This window comes from Drosophila biarmipes, chromosome 3L (genome assembly GCF_025231255.1).
Source record: "Drosophila biarmipes strain raj3 chromosome 3L, RU_DBia_V1.1, whole genome shotgun sequence".
In the NCBI taxonomy this organism is placed as follows: Eukaryota; Metazoa; Arthropoda; class Insecta; order Diptera; family Drosophilidae; genus Drosophila; species Drosophila biarmipes.
This window is the reverse complement of record NC_066613.1, coordinates 6,981,080-6,999,946: the sequence shown is the minus strand read 5'-3', so window position 1 is coordinate 6,999,946 and position 18,867 is coordinate 6,981,080. Positions and strand designations below refer to the sequence as shown.

General features: G+C 44.1%; 1 protein-coding gene across 2 annotated transcripts; it reads left to right on the top strand.

Moving 5' to 3' along the window:
• The first annotated feature begins 1,770 nt into the window (after positions 1–1,770).
• On the top strand, positions 1,771–17,648 carry LOC108030700 (homeobox protein araucan). 2 transcript variants are annotated; one of them, XM_017103738.3, is made up of 5 exons: positions 1,771–2,228; positions 6,714–7,259; positions 10,887–11,002; positions 15,887–16,218; positions 16,284–17,648. In XM_017103738.3, exons 1-5 carry the CDS (start codon positions 2,178–2,180, stop codon positions 17,318–17,320), a joined length of 2,082 nt encoding a protein of 693 aa, XP_016959227.1. In that variant the 5' UTR covers positions 1,771–2,177; the 3' UTR covers positions 17,321–17,648. The 2 variants fall into 2 exon arrangements, with proteins under 2 accessions (XP_016959227.1, XP_050742294.1); XM_050886337.1 differs by lacking the exons at positions 1,771–2,228; positions 6,714–7,259; positions 10,887–11,002 and adding an exon at positions 13,393–13,598.
• Positions 17,649–18,867: the final 1,219 nt, after the last annotated feature.

Genomic DNA, 18,867 nt, shown 5'->3' with positions numbered 1-18,867 from the left:
CCAGACCTTATGGCGCAATTCCATCGTGTAAGTCGCACTTTTTCGGTTTTATAGGTTAATTTGCTTTTATTACATTATCATAAAAATGAGCTGGAAAAACACAGCAAAACAAGCTTGCCAACACATGAGGGCATCCGCGACACCCGCAAAAACATTTGAGGTTTACCTCACGGCATCGTCTCATCCATATCCATCCGCAGTGGACTCTCGCCGGAGCCCATTTCCGGAATGCGTGTCCTGGGCATTTGTTGGCCTCCCCGCGAGTCCTTCGTCCTGCCGGGGAATCGTAAAAATAGATCATAAAGCGGAAGTCCAAATATGTTAGTGCCTATTAATAGCAAAACTTTTTTCCCAACTTTACGCAGCCATGCGCTTGGTAATCAGTCAGATTTTCTCACCCACTGAGCTTATGGAATTTTTAAACAATAGTAAAAAGTTCGAAATTCATATTGTAGTAAACGGAAAAGTATGCCAACGAAGGGATGATAAAAAGAAATAAGCTTTAAAACCCATCTTTCTAGGGGATTTCATCATTTCTTAAAATATCTTAGCAAAATCTATTTAGATGGGAACCACCTATCATATATAGAATAGTTTACTAAATGCACGCGATTCGTCGAAACCAAAATTAGGTCAGCCACTTCGTGTTTTTCGGATACTTGTCAAATGCTATTTAATTGCAATTAAAATTTCTGGTATACTCTAGTGCTTTTGAGTGAGGAAACTAAATTGGCTTGAATACATATGGTTCTATGGTGTTCTGCATATTAAGAGAACTTTGAACGACTTGAACTAATTGCTACTTAATTCTAAAGACATCATACTACTTTAGTTGTATTAGTATATTTTATTTGCACATATAATGAAGGTTTTTTTTGTGTATTTAATTGGTTTGAGACTTAAAAGATGTAAGTTCTTCTTATTCAGTTAGCATTCTAAGCTTATGGCTTAAGATTGCTTTCAAAGGACAATAATTCCTCCCATAAGTAAGTCAAAACCTCGTTGATATTTCGAATATCTGGCATCAAAGTGGCATGATGTTTAGGCTTAATTTATAGGCCCAATTAGGCGAGATTGATTAGTTAGGATCGATAATGGGAGTTAGTTATAAAGGCAATGACGGGCGATAAATACAGAGCGATTGCAGGGGAATTCGGTGATCTTATTAACGCTTTTGTGTCGCCACTTGGCCAACTCCCCCCACTCGTTGGCACTTCAGCCGGCGATCGTATGGCCGCACTACAGAGCACTTCCAGAACCGAGAAGTCAGTGGTTCAGTGCAGTGTTTTGAAAAGTAAACAAACAAATGACTAGCCAAACAAAACAAATGGGCGTTGCCCGGGAATCGTGGGGAAACAGGGGCACCGAGAGTTGTGAAAATTGTGGACGTCGTATCTGGAATCTCGCAGTTCCATTCCATTTTTGTTTCTTTTCTTTTGCCCTCGCACCTGTCCACTAAATCAGCCAGCCGAAGGCAACGCAGCGCCATGATTGGTGGTTGGACCAGCACTTCCAGTGAGCTGCGAACACGAGCTGCTGGCGGGGAATGGCACCGCAGAGAGCGGAAAATGCCACCACCACCACGACCGCCGGAGGACGGTGGGCGGGGCCCGGTTCTCGCTTCCAGTCGCCGGCTCTGGCTGTTGCTCCAAGGCGAGCGGCATTCTTGGGGCAGCTGTAGTGCCGTCCCTTTCCGGCAGCAACTGCAGCGGAATGCGCCGCAACAGCAACAGCAGCAGCAGCAACACCGCGGCGACGGCAGCAACAGCAACGGCATTCGCAACCAGTTCGTGTTCGAACGTTATAAGGTGCACATCTAGGCCCTGTGTGTGCTGTACGCCGGTTCAGCCGTCGATTTTCCGCCTTCGTTGATTCTCGTAGTCTTGCCGCCGCGTTTGCGAGTGTTGTTTACTGGCCAAAAGCGAGCAGCAGGGGAAGCAGAGTGACAGATACACCGATATCGAGTGACAAATCCCCGGGACACGTACCTTCGGAGGGCCCAATGTCGTTATCGCCGGTTACTGTGCACAGACCCATCGAAACCGAGCTGTTAGCCCAATAAGCACATCGTTTGATGTAGCAGCCTTCCCGCATATCCTCCAGCAGACTGCCACGAGAGAGTGAGAGAGAGTTACCTAAGACTAGGGTCTTACAGCGTCGAATAGTCGTATAGCCAAATGGCCGCCTACACGCAATTCGGATACGGAGGCTTCCCGTCGGCCTCGCAGGTGGGTCTTAATTAGCATGGTCTATACATATTCATAGTCATTAAGTCACAGGAGATTAAAGATACCAGGAGACACGAAAAAGTCTATTAAAGTGAAGTGGGTCTTCATACTATATGCAAGTAGTGTTCTCTAGGCAGATTCCGTCAACTGATTATGATTATTATTTAAGAAATACGAGAACATGTTAAGACCTGGATAATTGATTCTTATGCTGGATATATATGGAAAATATGAAAAACCAAGTTTGACAACATATTTTTATCACAGTAAGCTCAATAAGCCACTCTAGAAATTTCAAGTTAGCATTGTTATTACTGACATCAAAATACCTTTGAAGCAACCCTTTAAGTTTGGGATCCTATCTGCAACCTTCTTAACAGCATTTTCACCGACCCCACTCCAACCTATCATATCATTTGATCTTGAAGACCCACTGTAGGGCAAATCCGCCAAAAGTCTTTGATTGTTGCGCTTTTGACTTTTCACCAAGCCACAAAAACAGCTGCTCAAAGCAAGCTTTTTCCTTGTATATGACAGTAAATTGGTAGAAGGCCAACAAAAAACGACAATAAATCAGATGGCTGATAAATGGCCTGAGAAAAAAACACTCCAAGGACTCAAGACTTTTTGTCAACTTCAAATGGTCGCAAAAACTGTTCGGCACTTTAAAGCCCTATTGCACAAAAGATATGCGGGTTGCAGGTGCACTGCAACATATCCCCAGTATTTTGATGGATTACTGAACGCGTAGAAATTATTTGCAATCCCTCGAATGAGCTGCCTAGAGAAAGACCCAAAGGCTTTAATTTCCCAGGCCATAATTGCTCGGCATCGTCCCGCTTGCTGCGTGGGGATTCCTCCGTCCTGGAGCTCTGGAGTCTTTCCCATTTCGGACCACACGAGTCCAATTAAGTGCAGTCGAAAACGAGAAGAAAAAAGCGAAGGCCCGGCTCGTTGGCAATCAGAGGGCCAAGGCGATGGGAGGTGCCGATGGAAGCACGCTCAGGTGAAACTGTTGAAAAGTCAATAAAATTCAATTGCGGCGATCGTAAATCATAAAATTCATAACCGTAAAGTGACAGCTGAGGGCAGGCCCTGGGAATGCCTTGGTAGCTACGTGAGGAGCATCCACTGATTCTGGCTGCCAGATACCGAGGGATCCCACAGACCGATCGATGGAATGGACCAATGACTCTGGGCCCTCTGTGTGATCTACTTTACATTGCGATGGAGGCGGGGGCGGAGGTGGACGGAGGCTCCTCCTGGCTCCAAGTGGCGCTATAGTCTTGTGCTATCAACTTGGTCATCGGGAGAAGGTCCCAGGGAAGCTTGTCGGGGGAGGGACTCGGGATCGGAATCGGAGAATCAGGGAATCAGGGAATCGGGGAATCGGGAACCGGGAGCCTGGCGGCGGACCCAGAGATACAAGTCGCGATTAGATCGCTGCGTTTGCGATTCACAGAAATATCCAGAGCCACCGAAACTGGACTGGGACTCGGGCCGGGGATCTGGTATTGGTACTGGGTACTGGGCAATGGGTACTGGGCACTCGGTACTCGGCACTGCTTACTGGGCACACATGGCCAGCGATCTTATCTGCGCACTGTCGCCTGCCAGTCGTCTGCAAGTCGCAGCTCGCAGCTCGCAACTTCCAAGCTCCAGCTGAAGACGTGGCCAATTCACATGGCCGTGGCCCACTGGACTGGCGCTTCCTCCAGCGGAAAGGCAGGAATGGAGTCCTCTGCAGCTCGGCTCATGAATAATGCATTCGCTCAAGGAGCAGAGGAATCTGGCAGGCGCATAGAGCTCCCTATATGGTGTCGCCTATCAGATCAGTTGTCATAATTCTCATATTGTGCGGAGCGTCCCTGGGAACGGAGAACGATCGTCGCGCATACCCATACAGACCATACACGCCGAACAGGCCGGCCGAAATGTATTTGCTTTTTACTAATTAAAATCACGCGGCTCGAAAAAACACCTGAATCATTCATTTGTAAAATTTTGATAAATGGTTGTGCGTTTTCGTTTTTCGACAGTGTCCCTATATGTAGTCAGCGTTCTTGGCCTCGAGATTCTATTATTTGACGCTCCAGCATGACTCAAAAATATTCCTATACCAATTATGAGACGATCAGACGGCCTTCCAGTGGATCACTCACCTGCAGACCTCAAAAGGGGATCGATCGCATCTGATAATTATAATATGGCGATTTCGGGCGAAGGTTCTATTGTCAGATTATGCTAATGGCGCGGAATAATTATGCGTTTGGGGGGCTGCATTTAAAAACTGCCTGGAATTCTGAGCTCGGAATACGGAGCTCTGGTTCCAGAATTTCGCCACGGAAGCCGTGTAAGCCGGCCGAAATTGTTGCCCAGATATTATGACCTTTTGCTGGCATTCGATCAATTTGTAGCTGTCCGTCAGGCGGAGCACTCAACTTAATTATGGGTTCGGTTCGCAGACTGGACTTTCAGCCCTCGGACTTTTCAAATTGCGGCAGCAGCCGAGCAGTCCGCTCGTTTTGCAGATTGCCCGCGGTAATTTTCAGAAGCCTTTGCCAGCATGTTGGCCGACTCCATCTCCATCTCCATACAGCAGATCGATCTGGGATGCCCAGTCGAGAGGCAGTCGTCGGTGCCCAGACCTCGGCGGACCTATAGGCGTCCGCTGCCACACCCTCGTTGATTTCTGGCATTTTTAAGAGCCCAACCAGTCTCTTGGGCTCGGCGCATTTTGCATTTTGCATATTAATTGCCAAGTGACTGGCGCATGCCATAGGCGAAGCTGGAGCTCTTCGAGTGAAAGATGGAGGACATCACTTCGCATCAGGTTGCCGATCCCGATGCCGATCGGGCACTTGAAATCGATTTGCTGGGTAATTGATCTGGCCGCCATTGCCGAGCCGAGAGTCCAGGGTTTCAGAGCTCTGCCATTGATTGGGGGAACTTAATCGCCGCGGGATTATGAATCCCGTGCAGCTTCTGCTTTCCGCTTTTCTGCCGGCGGCTCTGATTGTGTGTTAACACCATATTCGCTTACATGTTATCGATGCATCTTGTAATACGGGCCTTCTGTCGATTTTTCGAATTAAATTCGCAATTACCCGGCGATTCAGCCGGCAGTTCAACCAGCCACCGCGCGGATACTGTGTCTGCGGGAGGACGATGCCTTAAGATGTTGTCCGTGGTGGGCAAACAACATTGCCGGACATCAATATTTATGAAGTCCCCAGTACGGCACGACTTACTCGGGCTTATGCTGCAGAAAATTAGCCATTATGCATGTACGTGCGTTTCCTGTGCCGAGGGGAGCCATCTATTCCCAGGCAGGTTCTCATTCACCATCCCCGGGCAGAAGTTGACATCTAGTTTAACCCGCTGTTAAAGTTTTTTTTTTTTAATTTTCCAACTACAAACATATGTATTTCATTGATTGGTAGTCTAAATTATAGGTAGGCCTGTTTGATTGTTCGAGAATATTAATAAAAATATTCTTTTTTTTAATCCAATCACTGTAAAAATATATAAAATGCTCCCTTCTTACAAAAGGTAGTTATAAGGAATCTGATCCCTCAGCAAACACTTCTTATCATTAGAACAGCGAAAGAAACTAATTCATTGGCGAAATGCTTGGAGATAAACCCTGTCAGTTTAGGGACAGCTTTCTGTGTTCAAAATGAAATATTTTCCCCAATAGCTCCGTGATTGGAGGTTTCTCGGAAGCCCCACCTCGGCACAGTAAGTGTGGAGTCTTATCAGGCCTCCGTATCTCTGATAGGTGTTCGAAATGACCCTTTTGCAGCCGAGGGAAAATATTTCTCGATCACCGGCCTTTGGTGTTTGAAATAAAAATTAAAATGGTCCCTTGATTAACATGCATTAGTTATGTAAACCAGTGGTGATGTGTGTTTATATATCACTTAATGCTATCAGCGACTTTTGAATTTTGAAGTACCTGTACAGGCGAAAAACATAATGTCGCCCTGATTATATCAACTCAATTACAAAAATAATCATTTATAGTAGTATAATTAATTTAAAAGACATTTTCATATTTGTATTAGTACTTAAATGCTCAAAGGCATCGATAACCTTTTAAAACCTATTTAAACACTATATGTATATATTGTATACATTTTTTCTCCCATACACTATTTATTATTATTATTTACGTTTATTTCTGGTAAGCCCACTAAAAATATAATAACCCCAAAGAACCAATGATATCTTAAAATCCAGTCAGTAAGACTACCGCAACCGAACCATATTTCTCTGATATTTATTAAAAATATTTACTTCCATTTAATAATTAAATAATAATTAACAAAAGAAATATAAATAGTCACAAGCTTTTTCCCGGAGATTTTTCCCTGTGCAGTCACTTTAATATACCCATAAGAAAGGTGGCTAAAAAGCCGAATTTGTGTTTCAATTTGCGATAAAGTCGGACTCAAGAGCCTCTTCTCCCCCGATCTCTTGCAGCTCCTGCCGCCAAGTGCCCAGCCGCCGGAGGACGCTTCCGCGAACGTGAATGTGAACGAGGCGCTGGTGATGACAAACGCCCCGGCGATGAGCCCCGCGGGAGGTCAGGACTGTCAGGGCAGCCAGCCGCCCGGCGGAGCTGGCGGAGATGCCTCCTCGGGGGCGCTCAGTCCCAACGCTCTTTCGCAGAACTCGAATGCGGCGACGGTGGTTGGAGCCGGAGGAGGTGGATCCTCGGCGGGCGGAGGCGGGGTGCCTGGAGGAGCGGACCTGGCCACCGGTGGCTCCCTGGACGGCACGACGCCCACTGCCGGCGGAGCTGGTGGTGGTGGCTCCTGCTGCGAGAACGGGCGGCCCATAATGACCGACCCGGTGTCGGGTCAGACGGTCTGCTCCTGCCAGTACGACTCCGCCCGCCTCGCCCTCTCCAGCTACTCCCGCCTCCCGGCGGCCAGCGTCGGCGTCTACGGCACACCCTACCCCTCGACGGACCAGAATCCCTACCAGAGCATCGGAGTGGACAGCTCCGCCTTCTATTCGCCGCTGGTGAGTGCACTTCAAAAACTCGAAATGAGTGGGAGTCAAACGAAGCATTTGTTTCCCGTTGTTTTCGATATTAAAAATATATGAAATTTCTAATGATGCCTAACATCAGTTTATTATAGCCAGTATAGCTATTTTTCAAAACCTTGAATACAGGTTTGTTAGATATTTGAACATTATAAATTTAGACTGAACAAGGAAAAAAAAACGCGAATTAAAATCATTTTAACAAGTTTATTTGCATTATTTTACACAAAACTTATCTTCTTAACTTTACGGTGTCAACTAAATTTTTTTTTAAAAACAACACTATTGTACATAAAATGATTTTGTTGTCAAACTGTTAAACTGAAATATTGAGCCTATCATTGTAGATTCTTTGTACCATTTAAAAAGTATTTAATAATTTTAAAATGGTTTAATATCGATCGTTTGGAATACAAATTATATACTTACAATAAATATAATTTGTGGAAGTCTTTCTTCCATTTGAACTGATTTCTGGCATCAGTTGATTATCAAATTCAGTCCTACAAATGAGCAGATTTTTTCAAGTGTTGTGGCCAAGAGCTGGAGGGCCAAGAGCCATGGGCCAGAGGGCTAAATGGATTATCTCAACGTATGACTTTAATTGTGTAGTCAGTGGCTTTTGTCCGCAGCTTAGGAGGGACAAAAAACAACGACAGCGACAACACAGCAACAACGACAACGTCGATGGCTTGTCAATGCAGTCGACTAAATCGAATTATCATTATGGCTGACTGAAGCTCAGTCAAACCTCATTTGGCTCCGTGTCGGGGGTTTAGTTTCTGCCAGGCCCAGTCCCAGCCCAGTTCCATCCCCATCCCCCGGTGGCCACTCCTTTCTATCTCCGTCTATCCATCTACCTAATTTATAAGCCAGCTCGCCCCGCCGATCCCCTACTGCCAACTCGCCGACTTCCATTGCGATATTCGATACTTTGCATAAAGAAAGGCAAAATCATTGGAAACAAAACATATTGCCCCATGGCCTCAATTACACTCCACTCTCTTCGCGTATGTGTGGGCTAATCAAGCCCGAGTCGAGTGTGAGCACCCCTCGGAAACAGCAGGCGGTCGAAATAATGGCAGTACTTATGTTGTAAAAATCATTTATTATTCTACCTAAAAAATTATAGGTTACGAGTTGCAAAATATTTTACTGCCCTAAAGGGTAATTATAAAGGAAAATAATTTTTTGCTACACTTAAATTGTTGTTTATTTAATATTTTATTATCTGCTTGAATCAGGGATTATAAATTGTGTTTTTATCAATAAAATTTTTTAACTAAGAAAACTATAGTTTTGAATTAAAGTAAACAAAAATGTTTATTCATATTAGAAACCGATATCGCTTTCCTCTCTTGATTTCGTTTTAAAAGTTCTGCTTATTTGTGAAGAAATAATGTGGCGATTTTTGAGACTCTCCAACTACCCTTATTTCCTTGTCCGCAACTGTCCGTATAAAGTCTCTAAGTGACCGCTGAAATGTACACGAGCACAGCATGACCGAAGCAAAACACACGCTGCTGCTGGTGCTTTGCTGCTGCCCGAACGAAAGGCAAACAAAGCACAAGCAAGGCTCGGGCAAACACATAAAATTGGCAACAATATGTATGACAACAATGTGGACAGTATTTAGCCTTGGCAAATAACTTACTGCCCGAGATGGATAGGCCAAACAGCTTAGCTGGAAGTGCCCAAATAGCCGAGCAAGTGTTTTATAAGGACATCATGTTGCCGCATCGCACAGCAGATAAATATTTTCATCGATGTGGTTTTGCACACAGTTTTTGTAGAGAATCTGTGAGGGAATGTGTCGGCAATTTTTAGGCGGGAAAGCTAATTTGTGGTAGAAATTAGTGACTTGTTTATGTTTATTTATATTAATATTCGTTAATAATATTGCGGTATGTTAACGAAATATCATTTGAGAAAGACAACTCAGTCTCATGACCGATTTCGATTTCTCAAAATCGAGCTAAAGTGTTCTACAAGTCTACTTACGTGTCGAAACACCAAATCGAGGCCACCTACATCTCTATGTAAAATCATTTATCTAGAAAAACTATGTTAAGAGCACGTTCGTCTTGATATCAGGATCACTTTTTCTCGAATAGGTATGAAACGAAGTAAAGAACATTTGATTTTACTTATTTATTTATAATTTTGTTTGTTCGTAAATAAAACTACGGCACAACTATGTTGAAATTATTAATATAATAGTTTTCAATTACCCGAAAACTATGTTATCGAGCAATTAATTTAATTTCGATTTGTCTTAGTGTTTTTAAACAATTACTAAGCGGGTGCGTACTTTGAAATGTTCATATTCAGTGTAAGACCTTACTTGCCCCTGGTAGTGGCAACTCAACCCTAAGTTCGCCCCAAGTTTCATAAATTGCTCCCAATTTGGAGAAATCTCAAACACTTGTCCGACTTTGTCAACAGTATTTCCCCGATGTTTACGAGGGCTGTAATAAGCACATTAGTTTGAACGATCTAATTAATATGAGCGAACGCCGCTCTAATCAACTTGGGCGGCTCTCCACGGGTACTTCAAAGAAAACCCCTCGAGGAGACGAGGCGATGCAAGTGGAAACCCCCGCGGGAACGGAGGGAAGAGCAAATGGGGCGGAGATGGCAGCGGCAGCCACCAAAGTGTCATGTTAAATTGTTATATACAACAACAGGAAACTCATTCGTTCTTTATTTTCCCTTTTTTTTGGTTTTTTCTCTTCTGGCGGGCACCTGACCGAGCGTCTTCTTTATCGGGCGGCACGAAGCGCATACTTTTAATTAAGAAAATATCTCAAAGGCCTCTCGATAAGATGTCGTCGCTCAATTTCGGGGGCGAGGTGTCAACACCCGAGTTCTTGACGGCAGATCGAAGATCTATATGGCGAAATCTGACTTGTGGCGTTTCGCCCCGATTTCGATTGGTAAATAAATCTGGCGTAGGGCTTTCGTGGCGATCCAATACCTGTTCGCATACGACTCTTTGATAAATATATTTGTCACTCGGCGACGGCGGCGGTTTCTGGCCAAAAGGGGTGGGGTGAAAAATGAATAAACAACGGCATACATGATGTTAAGCAATTAAAAATGTTAATACCGTTTCATAAATCAAGAGCTCACAAAAGCCGGGCTCGACAGGGCCAACCAGATTGGGCGCTCGGCGGCGGCGATCTGGCCAATAGTTGTCGCTCATAAATCCGGCTGTCATTTTCCGAGGGCATAAATCGCAGCACGCCACAAACAGAGTCCGGGCCAAATTAAAATTCAAAAGTGTCAGCCTCTTGCGGCGGGCCGTGTTATTATGTACATGGCATGGGTATAATAACAATAATCGGCGCTCCGACTTAGATAATGCCGATTTTCGGAAAGTCGCTGCCTTAAGTTATGTATTCCTGCCTATCGATCGGTGTATCTGCTCTGAAATATGGCCAGCAAGGCGGCATTCGCTTGTTCGGCTGCGAAATATGTTGGCAAATTATGGATTCCGTGTTAACAAAATTGTCAGCTTCGGAAACGTGGGAAAATGCTTTGTTTCGCCTCACAGCCAGCCGGAATAATAACTCAATTCCACGCCGAACTCTATCGTTTCAGAGCAATCCGTACGGACTGAAGGACACGGGCGCGGGTCCCGAGATGGGGGCTTGGACCTCGGCGGGGCTGCAGCCCACCACGGGCTACTATTCCTACGACCCCATGTCGGCCTACGGGTAAGCACAATCTGCATTTAATTTAGTTTGTTTAATTAGTTCCTGCGCGCGAAGAACAGATTCGAATGGCAGTTGCGTGGCTCGGTGCCACAAATCAAGGCAGCATCCCCATCCTTGTCCCCCTGTAAACCATAATTAATTGCGTCTAATAGAAAATGAATAGAAAGCCTTTTAGCCCAATTTAAATACATGGCGACCGTTCGCCGCGGGCCAAGTGCAATCGCGCAGCCATAATTAATTACAAAATATTTGCGAGTACTTGAAATTGATTTGAATTTAATTGCCTGCGGCGGCTGCGCTGCCCTGCCCTGCGCTTTCCTCCGATTTCCCTTGATTTCCCTCGATTTTCCCCCCTCCAAGGGCCAAAGGCCCTGGGGACGGGCGATAATAAAATTTGAATTGTTCGAAACTGTATGAGAGCGCGAAATTATTTATTTATGATTGCTGCAAAAATAATAGCAGTTAATTGCACGCCAGTGCGCGCAACGCACAGCGGCAGGGGTTTTATATATAAATACATGTGTGGCGCTGCACTGGCAGAAATTTATTGGTTATGATAATTTTCCTAAATTTATGGACAAAATGTATATCTACTGTTCTTTGTTCTAGCTATGAACATATCTTCTAAAGCTTTTTCTATTCAGGTTTCTTTCTCTAGACCCATTTTAAGATATTGAGGCACCATTTGTCTATTTCGAAATCATAACACATTAAAGATTATTAAGACTAATGTATTTCTTAGGCATGCTCTAAAAGAAACTGTTTTAGCGATCCTTAGACTTTCCTATGTTTAAGTTTTTTAATTTATGGTTGAAATAAGTTTAATAAAAACCCTGCAAATTCAAGCGGTTCATAGGATTGGTTCAAAGAATTGTGATATGGGGAAATTTAGTAGACTTTGTCAGCTTTGTCCACAGTGTAGGTGCGTGATTTCCCGGAATGCGCTGCATAATTAGCACCTATTAAATAAATATTTTGAGCACATAAAAACCATCAGATTTTGTTGTTGTGTATGCACATGCATTAAGCCTTAAGTACGTACACACGTGGGTGCACACACAAGTGCGTACGCACACAGTGCAGGAGCGATGCGACGAGCAGGAGGAAGGTCCCCGGCTCCCTGTCCGAATGTATTCCGGACCCAGATCGGGGGCGGGGAGTGGCTGAAAGGCTGAAGACTGAGTGGCATGCAACGGCTGCGGCTTCCCGTTGGACGGCTCGGATGGTTGGAGGGTTTGGACGGCCTGGACGGCCTGGACGGTCGGTCGGTCGATTGCGGACGGTCGGATTGGACCAGGCGCTTTCGTTTGGGCCGGTTGCGTGCGGAAAGCCCATGAAATCGAGCTGCAGCTAAGTGAATGAATGAGTGAGTGAGTTGTAAGCGGCGCACGTTGGTGGGGGAGGGGGCTGCACTGGAGGGGGCGGGAGGTGTGAGCCGCAAATGAACGCCATGTTGGCCGCCATATTGAGCGGCAGTACATACGCACGTACTTACCACTGCACCGGTGTCCGTATGTACTTGGCCCGGTATGTGCGTACACTGTGGGAAAAATAGTTGTTTAATTGCAGTAGTTAAATATGTTATTTTGAAGAGAAACTAAAACAATGTGTGAGTGTGTTCAAAAGATAGAAACGTTGAAAAAAAAATATTTTTGGAATTGGATATTGAGTAATCTGAAAATAATGTTGTGTACCTCAAGTAAAACACAGACAAAGATTTAAAACTGTTATACAATATAAATTTGAAGGAAACAATTGAGAACTTTATTTATTTGGAAGAAACATTTCAGAAAATTAGTTACCAGTGCACAATATTTTATAAAGTATATCGAGTTGCACAGAACTAAGAACTCCTTAAAGTGATGTTATAAAAATTGTTTTTAGTCTTTCACTAACACTTTCATTAAAATTATGCTAAAATGTTATTAAATATGTAAATGAACAAAGAACTCTTGAAAGTGTTATAAACATTATATTTATTCTTGTTAAAGAAGTGATATAAAATATGATGAACATGATTTGTGTTACTTTTAGACATAAATATTTCTTTTTTCGCTGCAACACATTTAAAGCTATGATTTACTAGTTATTTTTCTGCTTTCTTGGTGAATTATTGAATTTTGCGAATGCAGCCTTGGTTTTCCAATGCTGTTTTTCCGGTGCGTGGGCGTGCACATATTTACGGGTTGACAATCGGTTGAGAGGGGAACGGTGGCGCTTTGTTTTGTTCATCGTCGCAAATTGGCACCGGAGTGGGAAGCGCGGAGTGGCAAGGTGGGAAATCTGACTGACAGTCGGTCTGTCCGTCTGTCTGGCAGATGGCAATTGCGCTGGTGGGGCCGGGGGGAACGGGGCTCGAGTGGGGGTGGTGCCGGCGGTGGTGGTGGACTGACAGCGGCGTAATTACCCAGTGACAGGCATGAAACGCGTCTGCTCACGGGAGCCAATGTCATTTGCGCCAGCCAGCGTTGTTTGTTCGAAATGTGGAAAAGTGGAAAAGTGGAAAGCGCCGCGGCTGTAAATCGCAACTCGCAGATAATGGCCGCCGTAATTGGCGGCTCCGGCCAAATTGCATGCGCCCGTATAGAAGCTGAATGTAAATGGCTGTAAGCCGGTCTAAAACTAATAAGCGCCCATTCGGCCGACCGCTATGTGGCTAAATCGCCGCTGTGTGCGACCATATAGCCGTGTCCGTGTGTTTGTGTGAACAAGAATGTGATTTGTTAACAAGATTATGGCCCGCCAGCAGCAGCCAAGCCAAATCATTTCGTTTCGACGTTTTTTCTGCTCTTTGTTCGGGAGTTATGCCAAAAGAACGCAGACACATGTACATTGTACATGCATTCGCGGCACTGCAATTATATGGCGAATACAAAAATAGGATGCGTGCCAATTACCGACAAATTGATGTTTGTTAGCTTGTAAAACATAACAGCACAAAAAGCCCACAAAGCGTATCACTCGGATCGGATCCGTCGGATCCGGCTGCCGACCTACGCGATAATCACATAGCCGGCCATACGAACACGAGGAACTGCCCTCGCCCGATGTTGCGGGTTACGTGCCTGAAATTACGGGGCTCCAACCTCTGGTCACGGTTATTGGACAAATCGGGCTTCTAACTATGTGGGGCTCAGGTCTGTTGCTCCAGGTTTAGTCGTGTTATTGCGATGCAGATCTATTACAAGGAATATTCTTATTATAGACATCTTACAAGAAATAAATAAAACTATCAACTTTTTTTATTTGTTTTTTTTATTGTAAAATGTAATATATTCCTTGGAGATTTAACAATACTTTTTATTCTTTCTTATTTATAAAAGTTGCCTCGTAGACCAAATTTGAACCCGAAAAATCACAGTTTTCAGAGAGCTCCTTTACAGCATATGCAGTTGCCTGAACACAAAATCACGAGTCCTCCTCCGAACTCCTGCACTAATCACTGCGAACATCCTCCACACTGCACGCAATCAGGGTCAAAAAGAAAATACAAAATGGGGAAAAAGCAGAGGGAACGAGGAGAAAGGACGTCGAATTTACATTCCACGGGCAGCGGTCCCGAGATTCGTTCTTTATCTTGTTGTAAAATTCACCGCACACAAACTGTTGATTGTGGCTCCATAAAAATCCCATGAAAAAGAACCAACGGAAAGTGGAGGAGGGCGAAAGGGATCGGGAATCTGGGTTGGGACTGGGGTTCGGGAAGAGCCGAAAGTGAAAAGCGGATGAGCCGGATGTGCAGCGGAGTTCGCCTGGGCTGGGGCTTAATTTAGCTAGGACGTTTCGGGCCCGGGACCACACCACCGTAGACCCTTATTGCAGAGGATGGATGGCTGGCGCTGGCGGCCTTGGGGATGGGGATGGGGATGCCACAGCCTCTGGAGGGTTAAAAAATGCGATAAGTGCACTGCTGAAGAGAAGTGGCGGAGTGGAGCACGAGCACGACTGGATCACCCGGTTGCACCCACTTGTCGTCCTCGTTATTGCCGGAGACGCTGCTCGGGCTGCTGTTGTTGCTTTTTGTGGCCGTGCCCTGTTTCACAACTATGTTTTACAATATTTTGACGTTGTATTACACTGGCAGGACGAGAACCCCGACGGGGCGGCGGCGGGAAAACATCAATTTGAGTTTTCCGCATTTTTAATGAATGCCCATGTTTCGCTGCTGCCGCGATTTTTTAGGGCCTTGCAATTAGAAAGAGAACTCCGCAGCGAGGGAAACGAGTAAATTACAGAATTCGTGTTTCTGCTCCATTTTCTACAGAAAAAGTTTTAAAGATTTTGCAATAATTTTAGTCTATTCTGAAGTACGAGGACTTGCTTGAAAGTACTATATACAATTGGTTTTATTTAACCAAAATAACCTCTTTGTGTTTATTTCTGTATTAATTATTTTTGTATTAACAATACAATTGACTTTCATAAAATTTTTTCAAACATTAAATAATACTTCATTTTTCCATGCAATTAAAAATAAATTAAAAAACTACCAGCTTAGAAATCGTTGTTTCTGCTTGATTTTTACCAACTAGCTTTAATGTTTGTAGTACGAATTAAGAATTTAATTTAATTTTCATTTTATTCTACAAATTTTTTTTTACAAAATCTGTATAAATTGACTAAGTTTCGATTTTAAGACGTTTAACAATTAATTTTATAAGAAAAATTAATTGCTCAAATTTTTAATAGTTGTACAGGAAGCTCTTTACAAAATAGTTTCTTTATATTTTTTAAATTAAATTAAACTAAATTAAATTCTTATATCTCAACAAGACCACTTGTTAGGTTATGTATCGATAAAACTCAACTACAGATTTGATTTTTAAAAACGACAATTTTGTATGTCTTTTCTCTAAATAGCGGGTTGCTTGTTTCTAATTCCAGGTATGGAGCCAGTTACGACCTGGCCGCTCGGCGCAAGAACGCCACCCGCGAGTCCACGGCCACGCTGAAGGCCTGGCTGAACGAGCACAAGAAGAACCCGTATCCGACCAAAGGCGAGAAGATCATGCTGGCCATCATCACCAAGATGACCCTCACTCAGGTGTCCACCTGGTTCGCCAACGCCCGTCGGCGGCTGAAGAAGGAGAACAAGATGACCTGGGAGCCCAAGAACCGCACCGACGACGACGACGATGCCTTGGTGTCCGATGATGAGAAGGACAAGGAGGACTTGGAGCCGAGCAAGGGCAGCCAGAGTGGCAGTTTGGCCAAAGGTATAGGGAGAGACTATGGGTATTCCCTAGGGTAAATACTTACAGCTGCCGTTTCTTTAAACCAGATGAGACCAAAGAGGAGGAGGATGCCATAGACGAGGACCAGAAGTGCTTGGGTCAGGCGAACATACTGAGGGCCGGCTTTGGCTATCCCTCGGCTGGCAGTGGGGCGGGCTACGCCGGCGGAGGTGGCTCCTCGGGTGGACACCCCGGTGGCTACCACCCGTATCACCATCAGCATCCCGCCTACTACCAGGCCGGCCAACAGGGCATGCTGCCCTTTCACGGCGAGGGCTCCAAGCTGCAGGGTCAGGATCTCGGGGATCCAAAAAACCAGCTAGGCCGGGACTGTGGCGTGCCGATTCCAGCTACCAAGCCGAAGATCTGGAGTCTGGCCGACACAGTTGGCTGCAAGACACCGCCGCCGGCTTACATTGGCCACCAAACGATGCAGCAGCAGCAGCAACAGCAGCAGGCGCAGCAGCAGCAGTATCCTCCGCAGGATGCAGGACGGGATCAGCAGCTGTTCAATGGGGCCGCGGCTCCCTACCTGAGGCCGCACACCACGGCCTACGGGGGTTTTCTAGGGGCTACGACCCAGCAGCTGCATACTACGAGCAGCAGTATCCCCTACAGCAATATGCCCCCGCAGCAGCAGCAGCAGTTGCAGGTGGGCGGTACCATCCATACTACGGGAAGTTCGAGCGGAGCCCTGCAGTTCCACAGTCGGCAGCATCCGCAGCAGCAGCAGCACACGCAGCAGCTGCAATCTCAGTCCACAGCGAGTCAGCGGGCGATGGGGTTTCCCGAAGCCCAACCAGATACTCCACCCCAAACTCCGCCGAATATGAAGGTGCTGAGCGGAGCTTTGAGTCTCCTGCCTACCGCTTCTCAAGCCCCTACGACCGCTACCTGTCGCAGCAGTAACGCCTTCGGGTTCCCCTCCAGCTACCCCATGAACTTCTCGGCCCGGATCGGGGAGTACTCCCCGCGGGACGACTACAGCAGCGGGAACAGCAGCAGCAGTAGCTCCTCGTCGCCCCAGCTGCACCGCCCCAACGAGGCCATGTTCAAGCCGCTCTTCAAGAAGTTCACCAACTAACCGGACTGCGTTTAGATAAGGATTTGTATACTTATTGGGATCGTGCAAGAACCAGACGGATTGTGTAATATTAACTGTAGCCGTTAGCGCGTTAAGTAACTTCAAGTTTCATTCGAGTTATATGTACGTCGTATCTAGAGTACCGGATCAAATGTTTCTCTTCAAACTGCAATGTAAGCTTAGGCTAATTACTAAACTAGCGCAATAAGATGTAAACTGTGATACGTTTTTCATTGTCTAACAGACTTCACACTAAACACTTCGTCTATATGAACACATAATCTAAATAATTTTAACTCGTTTAATAAAATTCTTTATAATCATGAAATATCTACGCGTTTTTTAGGGACTACGGTTTGGGCATGGGTCACTTGGTGTAGGCCTGGAGAGTAAGTAGTTATTTGCGGAGAATTTAATCAAGTATAAAGAAGCACAAAATAAGATGATACTGAGATAAAAAATATAAAAAGATGACAAAACAAGAATGAACTTTCCAACTTTATGGTCTCTGGAGAACTTATTATATATTATTATTATATATTATAATGTTTATCTCAAATAAGGAGCACTGATTGCATTAATAATGAAACTTTAAAATTTCACAAGGTAAAAAATATTAAGATATAAATTGGATAAAAAATATAGTTTTTTAAATATCGGAAAACAACAAAAACCGTGATTTAGGTGTATATAGAATGAGCCACCTCCCTCCACCGCTATTGATTTACAATTTTGCCTGTTAGCACGACGTGCAATTGAAAAATGTTTAAATTGCAATGTTAGTAAAAACATTTCGGCAAATTAATTTGGCTATTAATTTATTAATTATTACCTTGTAGAGCTTTTTATGAAATTATTGCTGATTACCTTTTTTCCTATTACCCATTTCATGTAAGTTAAATTTTTGAAAATTTGTTCTAACTCAGCGAAAACTACAATAGGCTTATATTAATATAAATAAAGATGTCAGTTGAAAACATTGGATTGTTGTTTTGAAATCTAAACACCTCATTAGGTTTTGCCCAATCTAGGTTAAGCAAAAAGCAGAAAAAGTTTTTTGTACCAGATTAAATGAGTTTTAATAGTATTTTAAAGGATTTTTTAGGACTCACGGCAACAAGAAGATTTATAAATACTTGAGGTATCAACTCTTTTAGGAATCTTAGAATTCAAGTTTTAAATTGAGTTAAATGCAAATGAGTTAAAAGTAAATGTAATTATAAACTTATGAGACAAAATTTGTTTTTACTAAAATTTCACTTTAAATCAAATATATAAAATACAATATAATTCATAAGTTTGCCATGTCCGTCTGATCGTCTGTCCGGTTCTACGCAAACTAGTCTCTCAGTTCTTAAGCTATTCGGATGAAATCTTCCCAAAAGTCTGGTTTCTATTGCTGGTAGTGTGTGTGTCGGAATAATTCGAATTGAAATATTAAAAATCTAATAAAGCCTTTTTGGAAAATCATTATTTTAATAATTTTCTTATCAAATAGTTATATAATTTTTCAATTATGAATTAATATAAAAATATATTATTAAAGC